Below are 17,230 nucleotides of genomic sequence, written 5' to 3' on the forward strand. Positions count from 1 at the left end.
AACAAAAAAAAGACAATACACACAAAAAAAGAGAGTGTTCAGTTCGTAACAAGTCCACAGAGAGACCCACTTCTCACCCCACTCCCACATCCCGGGCTCTAGGACAGCAGAAGCAACTGCACCTCACGGCCACTATGCACAGGACACACAGTGACCACTGCACAATTGCTTACAACCTGCTGGCGCCCCTTCTTCATGGACCTAGAACTGAAAACGTTAAATAACAGCAACTGCAACAGCACGTGGCTCCACTGAGGCTTTCAATTCATGTTTATTCAACGACAACTCTATTTTTGTTGTTTTTTTGGTTTTTGAGACAGGGTCTTGCTATGTAGTTCACCTCAAACTGGAGGTGATCCTCCCGCCTCAGCCTCCCAAGTACTGGGATTATAGGTGCACACCACCACACCCAGCCATCTCCACGATTAACATTCTAGTTGCTTTACCTATATCTCAGAGGCCACATGCCACTAACTCACAAGGGCTAGGAATAGGTCTTTTGCTCTCCGTGGCCCTCATTTCACTCACCTATTGACTCAGAACACACTCGGTTGCTAACTGAGTATTCAGTCACTCACTCAGTCACAAAGAAATATTCCAAGCACTTGTCATCAATAAAACAAGGAGATGAATAACAATTTTCAGCAGTCCCACAGTCCCACTGATTCAAGTAGTTAACCTTGCGAGACGAGGTATCTTCATCCCCAGCCTGCACCACACAAGTTGAACCAGACACCCATTTCAGCTCACACTAACAAAGGGGTTAAAGAGCTTTTGTGTGTGCCTTTTTTGGGGGGGTACCAGGGATTGAACTCAGGACCTTGTGCTTGAGAGGCAGGCGGCAGAACTGTGTGTGCTTTTTAAAATCAAAGGACAGCTAAGATTAACAAGTGTGGGCCAGGGATTTAGCTCAGTGGTTTTGCTGCCTGCTGTGCAAGCACAAGGAACTGAGTTTGATCCCCGGTACCAAAAAAAAAAAGATTAATAAGAGTGAAACTTCTACCAGCTCACTGTATGTAGCTGTAGTCATTATTACCTATCAGCCATATATACGCTTTGCTATGAGGTATCCCAGACTTCCTGAATATGCATATATGTATGTGCTGGACATAAATGTACCCTGATCATGAAGTCTGCAGAGGTTAACATCCAGGCTTGTTGCTCTGGACTCCCTGCTTTCCTAGTCCATTAAGATATATGCTGCTTCTGCCAGGTGCATGCCTGTAGTCTCAGCACTTGGGAAGCTGAGGCAGGAGGATCGACTCAAGTTCAAGGCCAGCCTGGGCTATATAGTGATGAATTCAAGGCCAGACTGAACTATATAGCAAGACCTTGTCTCAAAAAATAAAGGGGGGAGGTGCCTGGGATTTAGCTCTGTGGTTTTGCTGCCTGCTGTGCAAGCGCAAGGACCCAAGTTCAATCCCTGGTACCAAAAACAAACAAAAAAAAGATATATGCTGCTTTTGCTGTAGGAGTAATTCAGAGAAATTTTTAGAATGAAAGAGAGCAGAGTGGGAGGCAAACTTTAAAACTGAAATGAGAAGGACAACATCTGGAGAGTAGGATGTGAAGATGAGAGGACTTTTATTTTTGCCTTTATGCCTTGTATTCGATTTTTTTTCGATTTATATTTTTTAAAAAACATGAAACTGTTTTGCTTTTATCATTAAAAAAATTAAAGTCAGGTGTGGTGGTCCATGCCTGTAATCCCAGCACTTGAGAGGCTGAGGCAGGAGGATCACCACAAGTTCGAAGCCAGTGTGGACTCCATAGCAAGACCTTGTTTAACACAAACAAACAAACAGGGACGTGGGATGTAGCATGCATGAGGCCCTCAGTTTTATCCACAGTACTGTGCTCCACCAAAAAAAAAAAAAAAAAAAAAAGGAAGAGGAGAAAAGAAATGTGACTGCTGCCGCTGCCTCCCTCGCAAGCACAAGGTCCTGAGTTTGATCTCCGGTACCAAATAAAAAGAAATGTGACTGCTAAATGCACCTTATTATTCTGAACCAGAATAATTAGAAGCATTGATTCCTATAAAGACCAGGACAGTAAGTACCAAATTTCTATTCCTTAAAAGTTTAAGCATACTAGGAGTGGGCAAGGTGGGAGGAGATGGAGCGAGGAAGAAAGAATCTCTGCAAACTACTTTTTGGGCTGAATGACTCTTCAAATGTTTGTTAGTAATTTGTATTTTTCTCTCCTGTGGATTATCTGCATGTCACTTGTCCATTTATATATTCATTATAAAAATTTTCCAATCAGTATTAGGTTTTCTTTTTTGAAAATGTTTTTGGTGCTGGAGATCAAATTCAGGGCCTTGTGCATGCCAAACATTCACTCTATCCGAGCGAGCTCCATCCCCACAGTCTGTCTTCCTCTTCTCTATTACAGCTTCTAATTTCACACACTGTGGTCAGAGAACATGTATGACTCCAGTTCCTTCACATGCATTGAACATTGTTTCTTTTTTTTAAAAAATAAATTTAACAACCTTTTATTGTTAAGTCATTAAGAGGTATCAAAATTAAAAAGCAAAATTACAGGGTAAGACTTAACAAAACTACTAGGAGCGTCAGAAGAAGTGAAAATGGGACTAGGCACGGGGCAATTATGAACATGGGAAGGACAAAGATAGAACAGTGAGCATGTGCTGAAGATACTAGGGGAGAGGATCTGGTGAAATTTTGATCTTAGACGAGCACCTAGGTAAAGAAATAATGGGATAAGACTTCTAAACCCCACTATGTGCTTAAGAGTCATCCTCTCCTTCCTCAGCCTCTTTTTCATCATCCTTGATCAACACCAGCTGGTCATCCCCCCATCTTCATTGTCGTCATCATCCAGTAGGTCCCCCTCCTCAGCAGAGTCATCTGCAGCACCCTCAGACTCTGTCTTCATATTAGTCTCATCTTTCTTCAGGTAGGTGCTGGTTTGCTCCTCTTCTGACTAATCATTCTTCATCTCTACTGCTTGTTTGCTCTGTTCCTTTTCGATTTTCTCCAGGCTTTCCAGTAAAGAATCCACTTTTTGTTTTATCTGGGTCAGCTCCTTCTTAATGGCCTGAAGATCATCACCTTTCAACTTTCTAGACTTGGAAGAAGATCCCCGCTGTCCACTCTTAGAATTGAAGCTGCTTTTGCCCCTTTGTGAGTTGTTTCCTGATACGGACTGGAGTTTTGAGGGCACTACAGCCCGAGCAATAGGAGGAGGAGGAGGAGGAGGAGGAACACGTGCTGGGTAACTGTACATCCTGTCATAATAATCACATTGAAAGTCATAGTCCAAATCAAGAGGAGCCGTACATCTCCGCTGCAGATTGTTTCACACCTGCTTTTCCTCTGTTCACTTTTGGTTCTGCAGCCAGATTAATATCTAAAACTGGGCCAGCAAGCATTCTGCCATCCTCTCCTGCTACAGCAGCCTGGGCCTTTCTCTCGTTAACATACTGGACAAAGGCAAAGCCCTTATGAACAGAGCAACCCACAATTTTGCCATACTTCGAGAAGATTGCCTCCAAATCGGATTTCTTTACCACAAGAGTGCTGAGATTTCCAATGAACACACGGGAGTTCATGGAGCGAGGATCTGTCTTGTTGCAAACATTGCTAGGCATCGTGTTTGATGATAAGGTTGCTGACAAAGAAAAAAAACAGGAGAGGGATGAGAGAAGCGATTCGATTCTGAATCTGCTGCTCCCAGGTTCTATGTGAAGTCGACAGTTGCTTGAGGTAGACAACGCGGCCACAACCTCTGTCTTCATCTCTTCATAAAATGGCCCCCGAGTCTCCTCTGCCGCCGAGGCTGAACACTGTTTCATGGCTTAATTTACGGTCTAGCCTGGAGATATTCCAGGTGCAGCGGGCAGCCGCATACTCTGCCACCAATGAATAAACACAATAAAATAAAATACATTCTAAGCCAGGCATAGTAGCTGTATTCCCAGCATTCTGGGAGGCTGGGGCAGGGGCATTATAAGTTCAAGCCTAGCCTGGGAAACTTAGCAACTTAGCAAGACCTTGTCTGAAAATAATAAAACAGGAAGTAAAAAAGGGGGCTCAGGATATGGCTCAGGGCAAATGCCATGGGTTCAATCCCCATTACAAAAAAAAAAAAAAAATCCAGACAGGCAGAGTGGTACACACCTGTAATCCCAGCACTCGGAAGGCCAACGCGGAAGGATTGCTGTGAGTTTGAGGCCAGCCTGGGCTACATGGTGAGTTCAAGGCCAGCCTGGACTGCATAGTGACCTTGTCTCAAAAAAATTTTTTAAAGCCCGGGATTTAGCTCAGTGGTTCCTCCACCCACCTCGCAAGTGCAAGGTCCCGAGTTCAATCCCCAGTACCAACATTTACAATGCTGTCAAATGAAATGGTGATATAGGTAGTACTTTTTCAAGTTGATTCATGTTATAAACATGTCTTTTTTTTTTTTTTTAGGGTACTGGGAATCAAACTCAGGACCTTGCCCTTGCCAGGCAGGCAAGGCACCACTGAGCTGCATCCCTGGCCCCTGCCATTTCTAATTTAAAACTAACATTATAATTTAAAAGGAATACATTTTTTTTAGAGATAAAAATATTTACAGATGAAATGTCAGGATACCAGTTGCTTTATGACACTCAGGGCAGATGGGGTAGCAGGCGAGTGAAACCAGCTGGGAGTGGCCAGGAGCTCACTGCCAGGGGAACCTGACACAAGAGCACTGGCCAGCCCACTCTGCCTCCAGGTTTGCCTGAGATTTCTCAGGATCAGAGGATAATATAATAAGTAGTGAAAGATAAAAAAGGAGGGCAGAGCTGGGTGTGGTGCGGGAGATTACCACGAGTTCATGCTAGCTTGGGGTATATAGTGAACTCAAGTCCAGCCTGAAGTACATAGTGAGACTCTGCCCCCCCCAAAGGGGGGGGGTTCAAGAAAAATGTATAAGAATATAACAATGAAAGAAGAGCAAAACTTATTACAGTTTGGGAAATGCTGAGCCAGAAAATGTCAAGGAATTCATCTATTCATGTGGAAATAAACATGGTAGGTACTTTGCTTTAAACCTATCATGTAAGCTAAGACAAACAGGACTTTGGGTGCAATAAAGGCCATTCATTAGAAGCGCAAAGTTATTATATAGATACACAAATCCTGCTTTTGTGGGCTCAGTAAAACCACTTGAATAAAAATCCTCAAGAGTAGCGCATTTCTGTTTGCTCACTGCCATCTCCTGTATTTTTGGAACACTGACACGCACTTAGTAGGCGCTCAGCATCTGCACAGCATGAACGAATGTGCCAGACAGACGCTGTGCTCTCAATGGGTAGGAGGTAGTAGCAGCGCTCGGAGGCCAGGGTTCTCAGAGCCAAGAACTCGTCTCATCAAGCCAGTGTGGCCATTCTTTTCTCACTCATTTCCCCAGCAATGGGGTTCATTTGTACTATTTCAGTCTCTTTGCTAAGCAAGTGTTCTGAGGTCCAAAATAGCATCTCTACCTTGACAGCACCAAACACATTCCCTGTGTCTGAGGATTTCTAGTCTCGCCTCCCACACACAGACAGACAGATTTCTGTTCTTGGAAGAGAAGGGAAAGGGAAAGGGAAGAGCAGGATTCAGTGAATTTTTGTGGCAAAGCCCTCTCGGAGATGGAGAAAGGGAGGGGTGGACAGAGGGGTATACCACTCAGATCCCCTTTTAAGGCTTGTCACCAGCTTTGGGGAGTGCTGTCAGCAGGGACTGAGTGTCAGGGTCATACCCCTTCCCAGAAGGATGACATCCAGCGACTAAACAATGTGAGATTTTAACCACTTACCAGTCCAATTATTTAATTACAGGATGACCCAAAATTGCATATTTTTCATTAATTTTTATAAGATAACAGGAAATATAAAAATGGTAATTTTATCAAACTTATTCAATACAAGAATCAAATGGCTGAAGTGACATCCACCCAAGCAATGCTCAGGATAGTCAGTATGTAAATGAACACGCTGCCACACGCTGCCACATGCTGCCGAGTGATAGCGTAAAGTCTTAAATGGTTAAAGACTCAGTCCAAACCAATCCACCTGGATGTGTTTACATACACGATGGCCAGTACTGTGCAGGTTTGGAGCTAGGCCATACAGCCTCAGTGTGCGGTACCTCCTACACCCGCCAGGCTGTGTGAGCACGCTCGCTGATGTCCATGCTATGAGGCCGTCACTTAATGACACATTTCTCAGAAAGCACTCGTGGCTTTAACACGTTTATGACGGGGCTGCACGTAATTCGCCCGCCTTGCTGCTGGGCAGCTGTGAACCACTGCTGGTACACATGTGACTGATCCGTTGGGTGGCAGGGGACAGTCATACATTTGCCCCTAGTGGTGCAAGCCAGTAGGAACATGTTAAGTAAAACAAGATTGTACCTTTTTCTGTTGCATTTGTTGAGCTAATTTTATTCATTCAAATTACCTTCGTCTTCTATTGTTATGCTTCTCATTGCTGTAATAATTTTGTTTTCCTCTCCACTTATGATGACTAGCTCAAGCCTTTGTATTTTTAGGATATTCACAAGATTTCTTTTGGTTTCTGATTTACTTAGCAGTTCTGATATGCTGAGGTTTAGGTCTTCAATTTGTTTCTTTCACTCTTCACTCCCTGTTAAACTGTTGTTTTATCGTATCTTCTTTGAACAGTTGTTTTATTCAAATAATTTTTTATGTAACACAAAGCACTATTCTCCTTCGAGTAATGTTTCCTTATGACCTGAATTCCACATCTCTCTTTGGATTCCTATGTTCCTCTTATTTCTTTTTATACTCTTTTGGTACAATATATATTCAGCTGTTCATCTTTCAGGCAGGCAGCTTTACCCAGATCTTAATTCAAATGGATCTCCTGATACCCTTCCTACTTTACCGGAGGCCTTTCACAGCTGAAGGCTGGGCAGTGCAGTCTATGCATTTCTGCAGCCACCCTTGCCAGAGTAGGGGCAAAGATGGGGAGATGGGAAGAGCTCGATCTGGTGGAGGTTGTTTTCTGTGACTCTTCTTCAGCCTCCTGCATCTTATCCACGCCATCTGCACAGAGGTGATCTTGTCCTCCCAAGAGGATATCCTCGGGTGTCGGCCTCAGGGCAAATGTCCAGGGAGGTCTTTCTCCTCTCCTTGCCTCCTCTGACACCTCCCCTTCTCACACAGGGAGTGGCCTCTGGCTGGAGGTAGTTATAAGACCAGATGATGCAGATGGGAACTTTCCCCCAGATCAAAAGATGGAGCTGTGTGAGGAGAAGTCTTCTGCCTTTCCCTCCTTGTCCTTCCTGTTTCCTCCTAGATACTCTGCAGTGCTTGGAAGTACAACTGCCACCTTGATCATGTGGTGAACAGTACCTGATGCAGGTGGCAGCAGAACAGGTCCTGAGAGGCCACACCGAGGCAGCTCTCACCTGGCTGCTGACCTGTAGACCTGCCCTCAGCGCCCACACTCCCTGGCCACTGCTCGCTAGATGAGCACTGGGAATGACAACTGGAGTTTTCCCACCTGCAGCTAAGCCCCGTGCAGGGAGAGGGGGCTTTCTCGAGGTCCCCAGCTGGACTTTCCCCAGGCTCCTGCTCAGCTCTGTGATCTAGGATTCTCCCAACTGGACTAGGCTCAAAGACGGCAAGGATTAGACTGAAAATTCTCAGGATTTTGCTGCTCACCTTTCTTCTCACTTATCACTAAGACCACAATGTTAAACACAGTCAAACCACAAATTTGTTTCTTTTCTCAGTTGCCAATTTTGAAGTTTGTGGTATGAAGCTGATGGGCTTTGCTGGCTTTTGCTGGATTCATGGCTTAGTCATTAAACTGTTTGTATCCTGAGGTACTAGAGATATTCTGTGATCAGCTTCACTCTGCCCTATTTGTCCAGAGGCCTCCTGGACCCAGACTGAAATTATGATGGCTGATCATCATTTTTCCACAGCAATACATGACAGGCCAAAAATACCTTTCTTTTTCTAAACATTCATGTTGGAGAATTTAGGCTTACTTAAAAGGCAAGCAATTATTCATGGATCACATTGTATGCTAAGACCAGTTTTTTGTACATTGCCTCTGCTGTAACCTCTGTCAGGATAAACTGTTCGTGAAATACAGTTATTGACTCATCTAATCCCTGTCCAATTTCCAAAAGCAAACTGTGGCCTCATTTTGCAAATAACCAGGAGAAAAATCAGCATGGTTCCTATAGTGACAGCTCAGGGTGTCTGCTATCTTTACAAGGTGGAATACTTGAACGGTTTGGAAATGACATAGCAGACGTGGCAAAGGTGACTGCTTCAGGGGGTTATTTCTGAAGAACTCACAGTATTTTATTTTTAGAATTCTTCTTTATAAAGTAGAATACATTTGAGACTTGGAAATGGTAAATGAGACATACCAAAGGTACCCACCTGAGGTGACTACTATTGAAGAATTCCTCATGGAAAGAAAATAATACCAGGGCCAGGGATTTAGCTAAGTGGTTCTGCTGCCTGCCTTGCAAACGGAAGGACTGGAGTTCGATCCCCGGTACCAAAAAAAAGAAAATAATACCCTATATGGTTTCCATTAATCCTGAAGCTGACTGACTGCTTCCACTGTCTAGGCACAGCAAACGCCCCACTCACCTGGTGATCAGGCTGTGGCAACCTTACTCCTGTAACAAAGCTATGAAACTAGAAGTAGCTGAAACCACTGGAAAAAGTGGCAAGAGCAGCCACAAGGTCTGTATCTCAGCCTGCAAAACAGGACTGGGACCTCGCTATAAACACCTCCACACCACGCTCTGATTCCTTCCTCCTCACTACTGCGGGGTGAGACACAGCAGCATGGCCCGGGGCCCACAGCCTACTACCTGGTACACTAAGGGATCAAGGCAGCTGCAGCTCGCCCTGCTGGACACTAGAAGTGGTGACACTGAGGACCGACTGGCCTCTGACAATGAGGAAGGTCCATCACGGGAGGACAGGAGAAGAAAACATGTAAAAGCAGACACAAGAGGGCTAGGAACCATGTCTGGTGGGAGAAATTTGAGCAACTGGGTGGAAGGAGTCAGGAAGAAAAGTCAGGAGCATGGGTGGTGGCAGGGCCAAATGTTCAGAGGGAGTCATCAATTTCACAATTCCTAGGTAAATGATGACTTTAGCAAGAGTCATTTCAGGAGTCCACTGGGGGCAAATATCAAGGCAGCAGGGAATGGAAAAAATGGAAAATGAAAATTAAAGTCAACAACAGATGACTTAAAAATTTCAAAGTAAAGAGGAAGATAGGGAGGCCAGTGTGGACAGTGGTGAGATCTAGTATTGTCAAGAAAGGGAGGATTTCCTATCCTATAGAAGATCCAACATGGCAATGAGAGGCAGCTGCTGTGGGCAGGGCTGCAGGCAACAGGGGCCCAGGGACGGTGTGAATGGGGAAGGCAGCACAGGGCACCTGACGCAAAGGGATGCCCACAGCCTGGCACATCCACTCAGTGGGACACTATTCATCCATGAAAAGGAACCAAGTGTCCCACCCTCCACTTGTACACAAGGGAATGAAGTACTGACTCACACTGCAACCTGACTGAACTTGGAAAACATACTAAGTGAGAAAGGTCCATCACAAAAGGTCATGTAGCATGTGGCTCCATTCATATGAAATGTTCAGAAAAGGCGAATCCATGGAGACCAGAAGACTGGTGGCTGCCAGGCCTGGGGCAGGGAATGAGGAGTGACTGCCACTTGGTGGTGACGAGAATATTCTGAAACTACTCAGAGGTTGTGGTTGTACAACATGGTAAGTGTATAGCGGAATGTCACTGAGCAGTGTACTGTAAAATGGTTCAGACAGCAACTCTTATGTTACATGCACCCCCCCACGCACCCAACCCAAGGCAACAAGTACCTGTGTGAGCACATACAGCTTATAGCAACTGTAAAACAATCTTCATAATTCTTGAGTTGCAGAAGGTAAGTTATGACTACTCTTAGACTGAATAAAATAATTTCATAGGATTTAATCTAATATATTCTCTTTTAAAAGACAGGACACTGGGGCCGGGGATTTAGCTCAGTGGTTTTGCCACCTGCTGTGCAACCGCAAGGACCCGAGTTTGATCCCTGGTACCAAAAAAAAAAAAAAGACAGGACACTTGAGCTGGGTGTGGTAGGGGACACCTGTGATCCCAGGACTCAGGAGGCTGAGGCAGGAGGATCACCATGAGTTTGAGGCCAGCCTGGGCTACATAGTGAATTCAAGGCCAGCCTGAACTACACAGTGAGACCCTGTCTCAAAAAAAATCAACCCCCTCAACACCAAAAGAAGACAGCACACTCTGTATGTGTATGTGTTTTGTTTTATTTTGTTTTTTCAGTACTGGGGATTGAACTGTAGGCCTCTGCACTGAGCTACATCCCCAGTCCTCTTTTTAGGGGGTACTGGGGATTGAACTCAGGACCTTGAGCTCACCCCAGTCCCTTTTTAAATTTTTATTTCAAGACAGGGTTTTCATAATTCACTAAATTGCTTGGGTTGGGCTTGAACTTGCAGTCCTCCTACCGCAGCCCCCCTGAGTGTTGTGATTACAGGTGTGTGCCACACCTCCTGCTCTGTGTGACATTTTATTAAGACTCCTGTCACTGTTGATGCCAGGTAAATCAAACACTTCTGCTGCTCAAAGTCCTAACTGACCCGAACCGTTGGCCCTGCCCTTTTAGAATGAAAACTAACCTCAGGAAGGAGACCTGAGAAAGACTTTCAGCTGGAGAGAGGAGTCTGACGTGGATAGCAGGCAACACAAGCTGTGCACATGCACAAGCTGCGCCTGGCAGTCAGGTCAAATGAGGTCCTGCCTCCCGCCCGCTCTCAGCCCAGGCTGTCCTTGAACTCGGGAACCCTCGTGCCTCAGCCTCCCAAAGGCCAGGAATACAGGCGAGCGCCACCACGCCCAGGCTCAAATGAGGTTTCTAGTAAGAAACAGCAACTACTATCACTGAAAACAACTGCTTTCTAAAACAAAACAGTATTTCTGCCAAACACTATGGCTCTGTATATATTTCTAACAGAGCTGACCAAAAGTTTGATTTAAGTGCAGAAAGTAGCTAAGTGAAAATTCATAATTTTATAGAAAGAAACAGCACTCTACAGTCTTGGGAATGACACAATATGAGTAATAAAGCCTGATGAATTAATCAATTTTCTATAAACCAAGATTGCATCTAATCTTTCTCTCTCTCACTCTCTCTCTCTCGATTGAACCAAGTGTCTTCATATTGAGCTATATCCCCAGTCCTTGTTTTTCTTCTCTTTTTCTTTCTTCTTAAAATTTTGAGATAAGTTCTCGAAAAGTCACTAAGTTGCCAGGTGTGTTGGCACACACCTGTAATCCCAGCACTTAGAAGGCTGAGGCAGGAGAGAGCCACAAGTGTGAGGCCAGCCTGAACTACACAGTGAGACCCTGTCTCAAAAAAAAGAAAAAAGAAAAGAAAAAGTCACTAAGTTGCCTAGGCTAACTTGCATTCCTCCTGGCTCAGCCTCCTGAGTGCTAGGACTACAGGTCTGCCCACCACACCCAGCTATTCAGTGCCACTTTTAACTATTCCCATCAACCCAAGCTTTCAGGTTTTAGTTCACACTCATTTGTCACTTCTGAGTAAAACACCAAAAACACAAATGGTAGAATGACCATCTCATTCTTTAAAAAGCAGTCACTGTTTTAGCTGCTCCTTGCAGGCACTGTTCTTCTAACACCCTTTCCAGGAGAAGCCAATAGATATCCCTCTTGTGAAGAGAACAGAGCTGCTAGGATGCAGAACTGCCCAAAGAGACATGAGGTCTCCTGAGCTGCTTCTGGTTCTGAGTGATGGAGACAAGATATGTAATCATCAGTCACAGTCTCAGCATGAGAGGGTGACCTCTGTTCCCAGTTACGGGATCCACCTTTCACCAGAGACATCCAGTGACAGGAGAGAAAAGAGACAGGACAGACTCAGCACTTGGCTGAAATCCCTCTATCCCAAGCCCTAGCAGACACACTGAGTTTGAGGATGCCAAATGTTTACAGCTCCAGCTTGCGCCAGGAAAAAAAGAACCTCTTCAGGTCAAAAAGCTTCCGTTTCTCATGAACTCCATTTTTTCCCATGCAGTGACCTTACATAAGTCAACACGAATTGATTCTTTTCCAGCCAAGTCAGAAGACAGGAAACAACTCTTGACTCTACTCACTAAGGGATGTTGACTGAACAACTATCTTCTTTGTGCTTCTACTTTTTTACAAATGAGGACAACAGCAGATTAATAGAATTGAGGTAAGGATTGAGATAACAGCTGTCATTTAATTGTGCATGCCAAACAGTAAGAACCCATACATCAGCTGCCATCAACAACAGCACCACCACCACTGTGGAGCCCAGAGAGGTGGCACTTCTCTCATGAAATGAGAAAACTTTGGAAAGCTGTAACAAAGGTTTTAAAGTCTGAAATCAACTCTCCAAAAAGTGCTTTCACCACAAAGGGCACCATAGTCAATCCAATGACCCTAAATTCCTCCATCCCAGGTGATAATTAACATTTGCAAGGTATAGCATCATGGGGAAAATCATTGTTTCCACGGTAGTCCACAGAAAGAATGAATGAACACATAGCAAAAGTCTCTAAAAACATCATTCCAACCTGCTGCTCTGGGGTCAGCTGTGACTAACAATTCAGCAGTTTGATTCAGCTGTTAGGAACACAAAGCAGAATACAAAATCCTGCATAATCAATGTTCCATGTTTAATCAACTTCTGGCAGAAGCCTCTGTAATTTAACTATAGAAACAATGGGTTGTGGTGCCCTCCAGTTATAACCCACATTCCATTTATTCCAATGTACATCCGTGCACATACTGTGTATTCAGTTTCACCAGGAAATGATAAAACATTTTTTTAATTTAAGGGAAAGCAGTGTTCTATTTAAAATCAACCGCGAACCCTAACAAATCCATAATATAGAATCTATTTCCTTAAACCCAATTTTGATAAAAGACAAAAATCTTGAGGAAAAATAATTTGAAATCCAAATAGTAGTAAGAAGATATTGTCCCTTTCCATTAAATGCTTTGCTGTAAGATCATCAATACAGACTTTTTCACTACTTGCTTGCAAGATCCAGTTTTCTGTGTGTGTTTTTAAATGGACCTGTCAATTCACTCCTGCCCTAAATCCTACTGCAAAACACTTAAAAACAGAGACACACTGGGGCCAGGGATTTAGCTCAGTGGTTCCTGCTCCTGCCTCGCAAGCACAAGGTCCCAAGTTCGATTCCCGGTACCAAAAAAAAAAAAAACAGAGACACACAACACAGGTGACTTGAAATCTCATTTGGAATGACCCAGCCAAGCGGAGATCTCCAAGTTGCTTCCAGGTGCACCACAAACAGCAGCAGACATCAGCAGGCAGATCTAGAAACCCCACACTAAAGGTCCACTGACCTTCTGATGACTTGTGACTTCGTCCCTGCTTCTCCCCAGCTCCTCAGCAAGTTTGACGTTCTCTTCCTGCAACGCTGAAAGCTGCTGGGACTTCTGAGCTGCTGCCTGCTTTAGGGTTTCTCTGCAAGGACAGTGAGTGCAGGGTTACCATAGAAACAAGACAGGCAAGGAAACTGTGGGAGACAACCAGCTTCACAGCACTGAGGAAAACAGAGCTGGTCACGTGTCCGACAGGCCCTATAACAACAGGAGACAGTGTCATCTGCATGCAGGAGGGGCCACATGGCTTTAACCCCTCAAAAGGATGGCCGCCCACAGTTATTACATTTTTAAAAACCTAATAAACACTATACCCATCTCCTTCCCACCCCCACACACTCCATACAAGAAAGACTTCTGCTACAGAATAAATGACAAATGAGATGGTCAGTATAGCAGTCCTGTCTTTAGGAATACTTCCATAGATAATTACACTAAAATCTACATTGATAAGTGATTTAATTTGCTGCCAAGGCAGTGTTCTAGCTATACAGATCTGTATTCTGCTTTACTTTTATGGAAAAAAAAGCCAATGGTTTCATTTCCCATATCAGTCAGAGTCAAGTGCTGATGTGAATCTGAGCATAGTTTTAGGACACCTCAAAATGAAATGCCCTAAAAAAGGTTTTCTAATTAAACAATAGGTGTTTTACTTTCATGGCATTCTTTCCACAATGCTAATTTATAATTAAAAGAAGAAGAAAAAAGAAGCTAATAAAAATATAATACAGCCTGCTAATCTATGGGTATCAACATATAAAATATGAACACATATATGAATTTATAAATATCTTCCGATTATTAAAATCAACCCAAAATACACATTTTAAATTATCATCCTTTACACGTAGATATTCAAAATATTTTACTTGATCACTGGATTTTAGTTTTATGCCATAGATGGTTTTGATGCAATTATGAATTTTAAGTAAGTTTGTGCTGGATAAACTCTACTCCACAAGCTGTCATACATGGCTGAATTCTGAATCCAGTCATCTGGGTATGAATCCATCTGCTGAGGCATGAACACATCTATTTTTAACTTCAATTGTCTCATGGGTGATGGTGCTTGGCAGCTTCAATTTTCTCCGATTTTTCATTCTCCACCTACCTATAACGTGCATACTGTGATGACCTCATGGAGATTTGGGGAGATAAATCTCTAAAACCTCTCTTGGCCCACTCAGGCTTTTTACAGAGAAAAAAAGAAGAAAGAAAAGAAAGAAAAGAAAAGAAAAGAAAAGATAAGATGGGAGGAGTATTACCCTCAGGTAATTAGCCATTCTGAAAGAGTCATGGGGGCCAGAGATTTAGCTCAGTGGCACCTCGCCTGTCTTGCAAGTGCAAGGTCCTGAGTTCAATTCCTGGTACCACAAAAAAAAGAAAAGAAAGAGTCATGACTTTAATTATGGATCCATCTATTATCAATGTACCCATCTGTATCTCTCTCTCCACATACACCCCACAGCTAAAGTTCACTTCCTGGCAAAAGTCCACCAATCCTTGATAAATCAGACGATCAGCAATCATCATAAGCCAAACACTGTGGTCACTGCCTTCATGGGGCTACCTAGTTTCAGCATTTGTGTGGCCTGATAAATGATATTTGTGCTCCTCTTCTATCCCTCTTAAAGGTTTTTATCTTTTCAAGTTTTTTAAACTCTTAGTTTATATTAAGATCTTGTAGTGAGGAAAATTAAAATGAGGAGTCAAAGAAATAATCCAAAAATGCCCAAAATGTCTTTAAGTATTGACCTATGAAAATGCTGTTTACTGTTTTAAAAATACGAAATGCTTTCATGTGCATTTTCTCATTTAATCCTCAAAGCAGAGGGAGGCTGTTATTACTTATATTTTAAGATGAGAAAATCGAAGCTCAGAGAATTTGCCCCAAATCCTAAAATCAGTAAGTAGTAGAATCAAAGAACCAGAGTTACAGTTGGCAGGTGATTCCAGCACAAGGGCACACTTCAGTTTCTCTCCAGGGGGTCGTGGGCATGTGCATTTCATGAAGGAAAGAGACTCTCACTGTTCCAACTCTGGACAGTCAGGCATCAGTCTGAAAACACCACAAAAACGTTTCTAACAATTTTTTTTTTTTGGTACCAGAAGGCAGGTGCTGTGTCAGCCATTTCTTTCTTTCTTTCTTTTTTTCAGATGATACCTGAAGCCATCTGCAAATCCCCGGCCATTTCCAACAATTTTAAAAAACACTTTTTCTCTCTATAGGACAAGGTGTCTTAAAACAAAAAAGTTGTTTTTTTTGGTTTTTTTTGAGACGGAGTCTCACTTTGTAGTTTAGGCTGGCCCTGAACTCATTATGTAGCTCAGGCTGGCCTCAAACTTGAGGTAATCCTCCTGCCTCTGCCTCCCGAGTGCTGGGATTATAGGGGTGAGCCACCACGCCTGGCTAAAAAAGATTCTGTAGTTTAAAAACTGAGGGGCAGGTGTAGTGGTGCATGCTTGTAATCTCAGCATTTGGGAGGCTGAGGCAGGAAGATCATAATGTTGAATTCAAGACCAGCCTGAACTACATACTGAGACCATGTCTCAAAAAACTAAACCAGCCGAGGATTTAGCTCAGTGATTTCGCCACCAGCCCCACAAGGGCAAGGTCCTAAGTTTGATTCCCAGTATCAAAAAAAAAACTAAAGTACCCTGCCTCACAAGTGCAAGGTCCCGAGTTTGATCCCTGGTACCAAAAAACAAAAAACAAAACCCCAAAACACTAAAACAAAAACAGAAAACTCCCCAATACCAAAGACTAGTGAAAAACCACTTTATTGCCATTCTCCAGTTCAAACCAGGAGCAGGCTAATTAAAATCAAGGATTTTTCTAAAACCAGCTTAGTAAGTACCACTGAGGGAAAGGGAATCAGTGACAAGTACTGACTTTCAGTGCCAAGGAGAGGATTCCTATTAGAAGCCCAGGCCACCCTAGTGTTCCTTTCCTCCAGGACCCTCAGTGCCATTGGGTGAGGAGAAACAAACCACAATACATCAGAACACGAGGAGCCCCACACACAGCCACAGAGCTACAGGAAACCAAACAGCTGCTCATCCTCCAGCCTGCGAACCAAGGAGCACGACTAAGGACCACAAGACAACTGCACTGAGAAGCACTGTTCCTGTCACACAGTCCTCTGACAGCAGACAGCCCCCCTGAAATGTGGTCACTCTAGAGGACAAGTCACAGGGCAGTACCTCCCAACCACTGCCCACGCTACCCTCGCCAAGCTTCTATGGAAAGCCACACATATGCCTCAGGGTGTCTGGGCACTGACTAGAAGGTGGGATCCTCTCCAGCCTAGTGGGTAGGAACAAGGCCGAAAATCTAAAACAGGCCCAGCTCAGTCAGCAATGGGGCTGCTCCCTCCCTCCTGGGGTAGCACCATGGAGGTGATGGTGATAGCAGCTAGGGTCAGTATTTTACTCCCAGGCCTTTGGTTCTACAGGCATGAAGTAAACTTTGACTCACCACTGGAATAATGCTAGGAAGGGGGCACAAAGTTTTCTCCCTTTTGTGGGGGATGCTGGGGATGGAACTTAGGGCTTTGTGCCTGCTTGGCAAGTGCTCTACCCGTGAGCTGTACCTCTGGCCTGATAACCTCTCTTGATGGGGATGAGACCAACCCCACACTGATGGGCAGGTTTGGGGAGGACTCTGACATTAAAGGATGATCTCACTGACACAATGAGATTCCTCAGCAGTAGTGCTTGTAGTGTCACCTAAACCCCAAGAGCTCTCT

The 17,230-nt window shown here is 44.0% G+C and overlaps 1 protein-coding gene and 1 pseudogene across 1 annotated transcript in view; both read right to left on the reverse strand.

The window, feature by feature from the left end:
• On the reverse strand, positions 1 to 13,436 carry LOC147822031 (heterogeneous nuclear ribonucleoproteins C1/C2 pseudogene; annotated as a pseudogene).
• Clip1 (CAP-Gly domain containing linker protein 1) overlaps positions 1 to 17,230 on the reverse strand; it is a 97,367-nt gene that overhangs the window by 11,971 nt on the left and 68,166 nt on the right. The window contains 1 exon segment of the mRNA XM_087198087.1: positions 13,443 to 13,563. Within this exon segment, the coding sequence (XP_087054213.1) occupies positions 13,443 to 13,563 (121 nt within the window).

The sequence above is a fragment of the Heterocephalus glaber genome, unplaced genomic scaffold (genome assembly GCF_053883595.1).
Source record: "Heterocephalus glaber isolate CG9 unplaced genomic scaffold, H.glaber_assembly_v1.0 deba00001687, whole genome shotgun sequence".
NCBI classification, from domain to species: Eukaryota; Metazoa; Chordata; class Mammalia; order Rodentia; family Bathyergidae; genus Heterocephalus; species Heterocephalus glaber.